Source organism: Procambarus clarkii, chromosome 74 (assembly GCF_040958095.1).
Source record: "Procambarus clarkii isolate CNS0578487 chromosome 74, FALCON_Pclarkii_2.0, whole genome shotgun sequence".
NCBI lineage: Eukaryota > Metazoa > Arthropoda > Malacostraca > Decapoda > Cambaridae > Procambarus > Procambarus clarkii.
Genome location: NC_091223.1, coordinates 10,901,379 through 10,913,878, shown reverse-complemented (window position 1 = coordinate 10,913,878; position 12,500 = coordinate 10,901,379). Strand labels below are relative to the sequence as shown.

Here is a 12,500-nt window from a genome sequence, read left to right as displayed (position 1 = left end):
TATAACTTATTGCTTATAGTCATTATTTGGCTTATTAATAAGTACATATGTGGTACATGCTCAGTTATATTTTGTTTTTATGGTACAAACACTTCCTTTAGACTTGCTTAACACCAGTTTTAATATTAGGAATTTCTTTTACAGTTTTATTAAACAATAGAGATTTTATACAAAATTTGACAATATCCTGAGTTACTTTACAATTGATTTAAATATTTTGGTTTTATTTTATTATTTTTATAAAACTGTAATATCAATATTGGTATAGGTTAAGTACTAATTGTAATTAAGAAGCAATAAGATGCTTATCTTAACATACTAAGAAGGTTAGGTTAGGTCGCTACAGGTGTCCCCACCTCCCTCCACACTGTACCTGTAGTGAGTACTCTACCCACTAACCCTACAGGAGTCTGGGTATTCCTGCGTTCTCTAAATCGTAAATTCTGACCGGCCAGCCCCTCTAGAGCCCGTCAAAACAATAACAGAAACAATCACTCTGGGAAGGAGAACAATTCAGACCTACAATAACGCACCTTCCTTCCCTTTAAAGATTGTACACCCTCCTCTCTAAGGGGTCACGCTTCGCTCAATTAATTTCCGAGTAATTTACACACCTGGAGCCAGATTCACGAAAGCACTTACGAACGTGTACATCTTTCCTCAATCTTTGACGGCTTTGGTTACATTTATTAAATTGTTTACGACCATGAAAACTTGCCAATCAGCTGTTGTTATTGTTATAAACAGCCTCCTGGTGCTTCGGAGCTCATTAACTGTTTAATTTAATTAATAATTGTAAACAAAGCCGCCAAAGATTGAGAAAAGGTGGACAGGTTCGTAAGTGTTTGCCTAAGTGCTTTCGTGAATCTGGCTCCTGAAACACACACAAACACTTTTTGAAAACTTCTTTTAAAATGGTTTTGTTGACGAAAATACACGAATATATACTTTGTTTCAGCCACAGATTGGTGGGATCATCAGTGGTGCTCACGAGCGGACGAAACAAGTTACTGGGAGACAAAGCAGAACTTGCATAGTTCATTTAAGAACAATTACAAGAGAGAGAGTGGGACATAGCGGAAGCGATACCAGTCAATAGCTCCCCAAACACCGCTAAAGATCAATTGAAAGCAAATTGCAACAATCTCGTTATTGTGGACCTTAAGGTTGACGGCTTCAGTGTGAAGATTACTAGCCAATTCCTTAAGTATTACAGTACTTGTACAAATTATTATACATGAGAAAATGACTGTTTTTTAATACATAATACGTGATTTTTTTTTAATACACATTGCGTATCCCATTAATTCATCACTGCTAGTTATTCCCCCAAAGTCTCTCACTTCGATTTGTCCAAAAGTTGCCCAACTATCAGGAACTATCAGGGGGGAAAGCGCCAAGCCATTACGACTATATAGCACTGGGAAGGGGTCAGGATAAGCATTTGGGATGGGACGGGTGGAAGGAATGGTGCCAAACCACTTGGACGGTCGGGAATTGAACGCCGACCTGCATGAAGGGAGACCGTTGCTCTACCGTCCAGACCAAGTGGTTGGGAAAAAAAAAGGTCAAAAAGTCATCTACCGGTTGCACAAGTCATCCGGTAGACGGCGCAACCGGTTGTTTCCCAGTTAACGAATTTGCAGCATTTGACGTTAAAATGCATTTGTCATTGCTCATTCCCGGTCTACAATGGGGTGATGTCGATCTGGAGTTCCGTCGAGTTCAAATTCCATCTTAATACTGGGCCAAATTCCGTGACATCTACAAACTTGATGATTTTAATGTAGACTCAACATCTAGGTAATTGATATATAACCACAAAGACTCCGGGGGGGCATACTAGTGATCGTGAACACACGGGGTCACCTCACTGATGCTAACTCCCTGTTGCCTGTTCTTCAACGAGGCTTCGACCCCACTGAGAACATCCCCTTTAATGTCGTGGGCCTCAACCTTCCTCGTCAGCCTCTCCTGCAGCTCTGTCCACCACCGAACAAAGGTCAAGACAGACGCCATAATTGTTACCGTCTTCAAAACATTTGTGTCGCAGAATAGCAGATTTGTGAGACAAGGACGCCCTCGCAAGAAGTCAGGGTTGAGAATCCTTCATCGAGCCGTGGGTATGTTAGTGTACTTTCGTACTGACTCCTCTATTAAAGGCTGAAGGAACTTTTCCCCTATCGAAGTCAGGCTAACCAGTAATTTGCAGAGAGAGCTCCGTCTCCTATTTTCTATTTCGGGACTACGTTGGTGACCCTCCAGGCTGTGGGGACTGTTTATGTGCCTGCTTGATGGGGTTCTGGGAGTAGTTCTACTCCCTAAGCCCGGCCCGAGGCCAGGCTGGACTTGTGAGAGCTTGGTCCTACAGACTGTTGCTTGGAGCGGCCCGCAGGCCCACATACCCACCACAGCCCGGTTGGTCCGGCACGTCTTTTAGAAAATAATCTAGTTTCCTCTTGAAGATGTCCACGGTTGTTCCGGCAATATTTCTTATGCTCACTGGGAGAACACTGAGCAACCGTGGACCTCTGATGTTTATACAGTGTTCGCAGGGTTGTGCCTGATGTGTTGAGTGATAGAGTGCTTCCCAGTGGATGTAGAGTGCTTCCCAGTGGATGAAGTGAGAGTGCTTCCCAGTGGATGTAGTGAGAGTGCTTCCCAGTGGATGTAGTGAGAGTGCTTCCCAGTGGATGTAGTGAGAGTGCTTCCCAGTGGATGAAGTGAGAGTGCTTCCCAGTGGATGAAGTGAGAGTGCTTCCCAGTGGATGTAGTGAGTGTGCTTCCCAGTGGATGTAGAGTGCTTCCCAGTGGATGAAGTGAGAGTGCTTCCCAGTGGATGTAGTGAGAGTGCTTCCCAGTGGATGTAGTGAGAGTGCTTCCCAGTGGATGTAGTGAGAGTGCTTCCCAGTGGATGAAGTGAGAGTGCTTCCCAGTGGATGAAGTGAGAGTGCTTCCCAGTGGATGTAGTGAGTGTGCTTCCCAGTGGATGAAGTGAGAGTGCTTCCCAGTGGATGAAGTGAGAGTGCTTCCCAGTGGATGTAGTGAGTGTGCTTCCCAGTGGATGAAGTGAGAGTGCTTCCCAGTGGATGAAGTGAGAGTGCTTCCCAGTGGATGTAGTGAGTGTGCTTCCCAGTGGATGTTGAGTGCTTCCCAGTGGATGAAGTGAGAGTGCTTCCCAGTGGATGTAGTGAGAGTGCTTCCCAGTGGATGTTGAATGCTTCCCAGTGGATGAAGTGAGAGTGCTTCCCAGTGGATGAAGTGAGAGTGCTTCCCAGTGGATGAAGTGAGAGTGCTTCCCAGTGGATGTAGTGAGAGTGCTTCCCAGTGGATGTAGTGAGAGTGCTTCCCAGTGGATGAAGTGAGAGTGCTTCCCAGTGGATGTAGAGTGCTTCCCAGTGGATGTAGAGTGCTTCCCAGTGGACGTAGTGAGAGTGCTTCCCAGTGGACGTAGTGAGAGTGCTTCCCAGTGGACGTAGTGAGAGTGCTTCCCAGTGGACGTAGTGAGAGTGCTTCCCAGTGGATGAAGTGAGAGTGCTTCCCAGTAGACGTAGTGAGAGTGCTTCCCAGTGGACAACACACTTCCTCCTCTCTGCACTCCTTCAAGAATGCAAACCAACTCATCAGGTCCGGGCAATTGATACCGTTCAAATATTATAATTTTAACAATTCTATCAGCTTTATTAACATGAATTGATAACCAAAAATCAGAACAAAAAGTGCATTGTTCCATATAAGACTTTTTCCTTTGAACGTCAGTACACTTTTTTCTGTATTTCGAACACTTGAGCATTAATTTCATAGTCTAAGATCTCTTACCAATGTCGACTCCACATCTCGTCATTTTTGTATTCAGAACGCAATTTTGAAAATTTTGTACTCGAACCTGGGACCCTGTAATTCCCTAAATGCAAAATCTGTTACCTGTAGAATATTGTTAGAATATCTGTTAACTGTATTAGATAATCTTTCGTTAATTTTAATTGTCTAAGTAGTCCAAAAGTTTAGTATCATATTATTTATATATATATATATATATATATATATATATATATATATATATATATATATATATATATATATATGATACTATGGCGGCTACACTAAGTGTACATGTGTAGCTCCCTAACCTAACCTAACCTAACCTAACCTAACCTAAATGTACCTATCTAACCTAACTTAACCTAATCTAACCTATCTAACTTGGCTTAATATGACTGAGTCTGTAATTCATGTTCCTAGTTAATATAATAATTCATGTTTTTAATTAAATTAATAATTTCAATTATTAACTGAAATAAACCAATTTGAAAAGAAATATTTGAAAATACCGAAAATCACCCTACATTCTGCCTGTTAAGCATATCGGACATTGCATACTAGACCAAGTAGTGCAATTATGGTTATTAGGTAATTGGTAATTAGGTACGACATATATAGCTGTACCCGGCCACGCGATGCTGTGGCTCAGCAACGAATGTGCGTTGCTGAGCCACAGCAACCCTCCCCCTGTCTCCCCGTCCTCCCCTCCATTCCCCACTACCCCTTCCCCTCGTCCTTCCTTCCATTCCCGTCCCACCATCCCCCACTTCCGTCCCCTCCTCCTCCCCATCATCCCCCACTTCCGTCCCCTCCTCCTCCCCATCATCCCCCACTTCCGTCCCCTCCTCCTCCCCACCATCCCCCACTTCCGTCCCCTCCTCCTCCCCATCATCCCCCACTTCCGTCCCCTCCTCCTCCCCACTATTCCCCACTTCCTCATCCGATGCATTCCCAAATGAGCTGATGTTCCCATCAGAAAATTGGGAACATCAAATGATCTGATGTCCTCATGACTGATATAAGAAAAACAATTAAAAACGAAATGAAAAACAATGAAAACATAAAAATAGAAACTATACTGACGAAAAGAACGGTATGGTTTACAACAAAGTTCAATTCCAATGCAATGTTACACAAAATAATTAAATCAAAATGAGAATAATTCGAAATCTATCAAAATTCCATTTATCAATGAAATCGGAAACATTGAAATGGAGTCGAAACATATTTAGTATAGCGTGTGTGGCTCTTACGTGCAACAGATGGTGTTGTTTAAAAAAAAATCATGTTTTTACCTGTCACAGGTTTGGCATCAATATTTATACTTACGAAATGAACGGTAATCTTGAGGTTATCTTGAGATGATTTCGGGGCTTTAGTGTCCCCGCGGCCCGGTCCTCGACCAGGCCTCCACCCCCAGGAAGCAGCCCGTGACAGCTGACTAACACCCAGGTACCTATTTACTGCTAGGTAACAGGGGCATAGGGTGAAAGAAACTTTGCCCATTTGTTTCTGCCTCGTGCGGGAATCGAACCCGCGCCACAGAATTACGAGTCCTGCGCGCTATCCACCAGGCTACGAGGCCCCTCGAGGCCCCTCTACGAGGTATGATAAACAACACAGCTCAATTCCAACACAATGTCACACAAAATAATTCAATAAAAATGAAAATAAATCGAAATTCATGAAAATTAAATTTATCAACGCAATCAGAAACAATGACATGGAATTCATAACATATTTAGTAAAGCGTAAGTGTTGCTATTACGTGCAACAGATGGCTCTGTTTAAAAAAAAAATTATTTTACTTGTCACAGGCGTGGTATCTATATAGTAGGTATATAAAAACACTTGCATATTCGAATGGAACATTTTGTCAGAATTTCAAAACATTCGGTGAAGAACTTTGGAAGATTACAGCGTGTGTTGCTCTTACGTTCAACAGATGGCACTGTTTAAAAAAAAAAAAACATGTTTTTTCTGTCACAGTTGAGGCATGTATATAGTAGGTATATAAAAACATGCGCCTATTAGAATGCAACGTCGTGTCAAAATTTCAAAGCAATCGGTAAAGAGGTTTCGAAGATTTCTCTCACATGAAAAACATGAAAAACACAGTTTTCCAAAGAAAGCATGTTTCTTCCGTCACAGATGTGACATCAGTATAGTATGTATATGAAAACCCGCTCGGATGCGATTGGAAAATTAGGGGAAAAATTTCAAAGCAATCGGTAAAGAACTTTCGGAGATTAGCGATTTTGAACAAACGATATACCATACTGATTGTACAAAAGAATTGGAAGTCGTCTGACCCTTGACCCAATTCCCGACAGCTCCCGGTGACCATTTTCGGCACAGATGTACTTTTTTTTTTTTTTTTAGATATATACAAGAGTTGTTACATTCTTGTACAGCCACTAGTACGCGTAGCGTTTCGGGCAGGTCCTTAATCCTACGGTCCCTGGAATACGATCCCCTGCCGCGAAGAATCGTTTTTTCATCCAAGTACACATTTTACTGTTGCGTTAAACAGAGGCTACAGTTAAGGAATTGCGCCCAGTAAATCCTCCCCGGCCAGGATACGAACCCATGACATAGCGCTCGCGGAACGCCAGGCGAGTGTCTTACCACTACACCACGGAGACTTCTAACATAATTATTGAATATGACAGAACGGACGGAATCAATGAATCAAGGATAAATCTTATCTGTTCATAGTCTTCAAATCCAATATATTTGACAGTACAGTTTAATACTAAGTGAAAATAAGTACAATTCCTGACTGTCATATATAGTACATAATTGCACTTATGGGGATTTACATTTACCTCCGTATTTCTGGAGGAGGGGCTGGACTATGTTATGGGCGTCAGATTCACGAAGCAGTTACGCAAGCACTTACGAACGTGTACATCTTTCCTCAATCTTTGACGGCTTTGGTTACATTTATTAAACAGTTTACAAGCATGAAAAGTTGCCAATCAACTGTTGTTATTGTTATAAACAGCCTCCTGGTGCTTTGGAGTTCATTAACTGTTTAATAATTGTAAACAAAGCCGCCTAAGATTGAGAAAAGATGTACAGGTTCGTAAGTGCTTGCGTAACTGCTTCGTGAATCTGGCCCCTGAGCAGTGTCGCCTGTACCGTCCTCACTCCCACTGGGAGTCGCTTCCACAGACGTGTCACGTACGGAGTTTTGGGTTACTTCAGCCACCCCAAGGAGGGTGGGAGCAAGGGAGCCGGTCGGCCGAGCGGACAGCACGCTGGACTTGTGATCCTGTGGTCCTGGGTTCGATCCCAGGCGCCGGCGAGAAACAATGGGCAAAGTTTCTTTCACCCTATGCCCCTATTACCTAGCAGTAAAATAGGTACCTGGGTGTTAGTCAGCTGTCACGGGCTGCTTCCTGGGGGTGGAGGCCTGGTCGAGGACCGGGCCGCGGGGACACTAAAGCCCCGAAATCACCTCAAGATAACCTCAAGATAACCCCGCCTGGAGCGGCAGCACTTGCACCAGTGGGGGGCATGTTCTGGTACACTGTCCTACAGTAATGGCGGGAAGTCTTGTTCATGAAAAATGTTGACGAGTTCTGTTGTCTCCACCTGGCAGGCAGCAGTCAAGTGACCAGTACGTTCAACCTGTCCTCTTAAAAATGACGTCGCTTTTGGCCGTTTGCCCGTATGGCCGAAAATGGACGTAATTTGAAAATGAAAAAAAAAATGAAAATAATTGTTTTTTTTTCAACAACAGTAAGTTAAGGGTCCTCTGATTGGTTAGGTGGGCAGGAAATTCTCATAAAGTTACAAAACGTTATGAAAAACGTTAATTGAAAGCAAACTCTTTTAACCTTACCGAGTAAGCCGGACGACTCAAACAGAAAACGGAACAATACGTCACTTTTGTGAGTCGATTTCATTTCAAATTACGTCCAAATTTGGCCATAGCGCGCATACGAGCGAAAAGTGACGTTATTTTTAAGAGGACGGGTTGACCCAGCAGCCATGTGACCAGTACGCCTACACTTAAAACATGTTTACAGTTGTCAACTGTATATAAATTTAATATATTGACCTGCTACTGGCACTGATGAAGGAATATTAGTGTAGTTCCATTTTCACTGTTCTTGTACCATTGAAACACCCATTTCCTGCTCCATAGATATATTTATTGAAACGAACATTGTCCATTTTCCCATAAAGGTTCCCGTATGTGAGTAATAGTTCCATTCAACATTTCAAATGGCGCATCCCTCACAGAAACATATGTAAACGTTTTACTCAAATTAATCACTTGCACTGATCTTTTCCCATTAGGCTAACTGATAATGCCAACATCATACTTCTTTAGAAACTCGGAAAACGCCACATTGTTGTCAAATTTCACACCACTCTGTTCCCTGGCAGTGGTTGGTAACCAAATATTTCGTCCATCTTTATCTGTAGCACTTGGAAGATCGTCGTGCAGACAAGGTCGGAATCAGAATTAGAACTTTACTTGGAGTCCTACGGACTCCTTCCGCTTAAGTGGAGGTGTATAGGAGCCCATGACGCCCCATATACCACCCCGAGCGTCCGGCTACACGCCCACCAGTCAACACACCGGCCGACAGCGACGACAAACACGTCCACCCACCAGACGCCAGTAGCAGAGAGCAACATAAACACGTCTGCTCACCACCACGTCCAAGACGCGACTCCTACGCAGCTTCATTCAACCAATCTCAAGCAACCCCTAAGGTTATCAACGTTGATTCAACGTAGTATTAAGTTACTGGTTGATATTTTGCCCTCAAGGGTCTGCTACAGATACGAAAAGCCATAATCAGGATACTGCTGTCCGCTGCCCCTATTATTAATAGCCACGATACCTTCCTCTACACCGCATCATCGTTAATAACCTCCAAATATGGGTATAGAACGGTGGGGGCCAGGCTCACGCTGGGGTCCTGTACAGTGGGCATGCAGGCACCTCTATGGTAGAGGTCAGGCTCACGCTGGGGTCCTGTACAGTGGGCATGATAGCACCTCTATGGTAGAGGCCAGGCTCACGCTGGGGTCCTGTACAGTAGGCATGCTAGCACCTCTATGGTAGAGGCCAAGCTCACGCTGGGGTCCTGTACAGTGGGCATGCTAGCACCTCTATGGTAGAGGCCAGGCTCATGCTGGGGTCCTGTACAGTGGGCATGCAGGCACCTCTATGGTAGAGGCCAGGCTCATGCTGGGGTCCTGTACAGTGGGCATGCAGGCACCTCTATGGTAGAGGCCAGGCTCACGCTGGGGTCCTGTACAGTGGGCATGTTAGCACCTCTATGGTAGAGGCCAGGCTCACGCTGGGGTCCTGTACAGTGGGCATGCAGGCACCTCTATGGTAGAGGCCAGGCTCATGCTGGGGTCCTGTACAGTGGGCATGTTAGCACCTCTATGGTAGAGGCCAGGCTCACGCTGGGGTCCTGTACAGTGGGCATGCTAGTACCTCTATGGTAGAGGCCAGGCTCACGCTGGGGTCCTGTACAGTGGGCATGCTAGCACCTCTATGGTAGAGGCCAGGCTCACGCTGGGGTCCTGTACAGTGGGCATGCTAGTACCTCTATGGTAGAGGCCAGGCTCACGCTGGGGTCCTGTACAGTGGGCATGCTAGCACCTCTATGGTAGAGGCCAGGCTCACGCTGGGGTCCTGTACAGTGGGCATGCTAGTACCTCTATGGTCGAGGCCAGGCTCACGCTGGGGTCCTGTACAGTGGGCATGTTAGCACCTCTATGGTAGAGGCCAGGCTCACGCTGGGGTCCTGTACAGTGGGCATGCTAGTACCTCTGTGGTAGAGGCCAGGCTCATGCTGGGGTCCTGTACAGTGGGCATGTTAGCACCTCTATGGTAGAGGCCAGGCTCACGCTGGGGTCCTGTACAGTGGGCATGTTAGCACCTCTATGGTAGAGGCCAGGCTCACGCTGGGGTCCTGTACAGTGGGCATGCAGGCACCTCTATGGTAGAGGCCAGGCTCATGCTGGGGTCCTGTACAGTGGGCATGTTAGCACCTCTATGGTAGAGGCCAGGCTCACGCTGGGGTCCTGTACAGTGGGCATGCTAGTACCTCTATGGTAGAGGCCAGGCTCACGCTGGGGTCCTGTACAGTGGGCATGCTAGCACCTCTATGGTAGAGGCCAGGCTCACGCTGGGGTCCTGTACAGTGGGCATGCTAGTACCTCTATGGTAGAGGCCAGGCTCACGCTGGGGTCCTGTACAGTGGGCATGCTAGCACCTCTATGGTAGAGGCCAGGCTCACGCTGGGGTCCTGTACAGTGGGCATGCTAGTACCTCTATGGTCGAGGCCAGGCTCACGCTGGGGTCCTGTACAGTGGGCATGCTAGCACCTCTATGGTAGAGGCGAGGCTCACGCTGGGGTCCTGTACAGTGGGCATGCTAGCACCTCTATGGTAGAGGCCAGGCTCACGCTGGGGTCCTGTACAGTGGGCATGCTAGCACCTCTATGGTAGAGGCGAGGCTCACGCTGGGGTCCTGTACAGTGGGCATGCTAGTACCTCTATGGTAGAGGCCAGGCTCACGCTGGGGTCCTGTACAGTGGGCATGCTAGCACCTCTATGGTAGAGGCGAGGCTCACGCTGGGGTCCTGTACAGTGGGCATGCTAGCATGCTAGTCTCCTCTCTAAGACTGCTGTAACCTTGGAGGGAACCTAATAAGACTCACCTGTCAAGTTAGCTGTGATGTGGGAGAGTAGGTGTTAGAGTCACCTGTGACGTGAGAGTGTAGGTGTTAGACTCACCTGTGACGTGAGAGTGTAGGTGTTAGACTCACCTGTGACGTGAGAGTGTAGGTGTTAGACTCACCTGTGACGTGAGAGTGTAGGTGTTAGACTCACCTGTGACGTGAGAGTGTAGGTGTTAGACTCACCTGTGACGTGAGAGTGTAGGTGTTAGACTCACCTGTGACGTGAGAGTGTAGGTGTTAGACTCACCTGTGACGTGAGAGTGTAGGTGTTAGACTCACCTGTGACGTGAGAGTGTAGGTGTTAGACTCACCTGTGACGTGAGAGTGTAGGTGTTAGACTCACCTGTGACGTGAGAGTGTAGGTGTTAGACTCACCTGTGACGTGAGAGTGTAGGTGTTAGACTCACCTGTGACGTGAGAGTGTAGGTGTAAGACTCACCTGTGACGTGAGAGTGTAGGTGTTAGACTCACCTGTGACGTGAGAGTGTAGGTGTTAGACTCACCTGTGACGTGAGAGTGTAGGTGTTAGACTCACCTGTGACGTGAGAGTGTAGGTGTTAGACTCACCTGTGACGTGAGAGTGTAGGTCTTAGACTCACCTGTGACGTGAGAGAGTAGGTCTTAGACTCACCTGTTAGCTGTGACGTGGGAGAGTAGGTCTCAGACTCACCTGTTAGCTGTGACGTGGGAGAGCAGGGCTGCCACCTGGGGAGAGGTGACAGCGGCCAGGTGCCCTCCTCGGCCCACACACGCAGCCTCCGCCACCGCCCACCTAGCCTTCTCCTCCACCAGGAGGAAGCAACGGCCATCTTGGCCCACCCACCCCCACCCGCACGCCCGCGACGCCGCCTCCCCGCCCACAGACCCCTCTCCGCCAGCCTCCACGCCCACCACGCTCTCTGCGGATGTGTCTGCAAAGAGAGAGAACGTACAACTTGTTAGATCCATAGTCAAGACACTTAAGTACAACCACAACTTGAGACGGCAAAAGTACAAGGTACTCACAACATAACAAGACACAGTAACTTGTAACATAACAAGACACAGTAACTTGTAACATAACAAGACACAGTAACTTGTAACATTACAAGACACAGTAACTTGTAACATTACAAGACACAGTAACTTGTAACATAACAAGACACTGTAACTTGTAACATTACAAGACACAGTAACTTGTAACATTACAAGACACAGTAACTTGTAACATTACAAGACACAGTAACTTGTAACATTACAAGACACAGTAACTTGTAACATTACAAGACACAGTAACTTGTAACATAACAAGACACAGTAACTTGTAACATAACAAGACACAGTAACTTGTAACATTACAAGACACAGTAACTTGTAACATAACAAGACACAGTAACTTGTAACATTACAAGACACAGTAACTTGTAACATTACAAGACACAGTAACTTGTAACATTACAAGACACAGTAACTTGTAACATAACAAGACACTGTAACTTGTAACATTACAAGACACAGTAACTTGTAACATTACAAGACACAGTAACTTGTAACATTACAAGACACAGTAACTTGTAACATTACAAGACACAGTAACTTGTAACATTACAAGACACAGTAACTTGTAACATAACAAGACACAGTAACTTGTAACATAACAAGACACAGTAACTTGTAACATTACAAGACACAGTAACTTGTAACATTACAAGACACAGTAACTTGTAACATTACAAGACACAGTAACTTGTAACATTACAAGACACAGTAACTTGTAACATAACAAGACACAGTAACTTGTAACATTACAAGACACAGTAACTTGTAACATTACAAGACACAGTAACTTGTAACATTACAAGACACTGTAACTTGTAACATTACAAGACACTGTACTCGTGCTTATATAGACAAAGACTCAGCTCCGTGGTTACAAAACAACTCTTTTGAAATATTTAATAAAAAAACAGCTTCCAA

At 45.5% G+C, this 12,500-nt stretch overlaps 2 protein-coding genes across 12 annotated transcripts in view; both read right to left on the bottom strand.

The window, feature by feature from the left end:
• The window catches only part of LOC123767372 (uncharacterized), a 648,238-nt gene extending 636,814 nt beyond the window's left edge, over window positions 1–11,424 (bottom strand). For all 11 annotated transcript variants that reach the window (XR_011224571.1, XR_011224570.1, XR_011224572.1 and 8 more), the window contains exon 1: window positions 11,215–11,424. The gene's annotated coding sequence lies outside the window, so the exon portion shown is untranslated. The remainder of the gene's footprint in view (window positions 1–11,214) is intronic.
• The window catches only part of LOC123747494 (microtubule-associated protein 1B-like), a 38,446-nt gene that overhangs the window by 8,100 nt on the left and 17,846 nt on the right, over window positions 1–12,500 (bottom strand). The window contains exon 3 of the mRNA XM_069313150.1: window positions 11,215–11,455. Within this exon, the coding sequence (XP_069169251.1) occupies window positions 11,215–11,455 (241 nt within the window). The remainder of the gene's footprint in view (window positions 1–11,214; window positions 11,456–12,500) is intronic.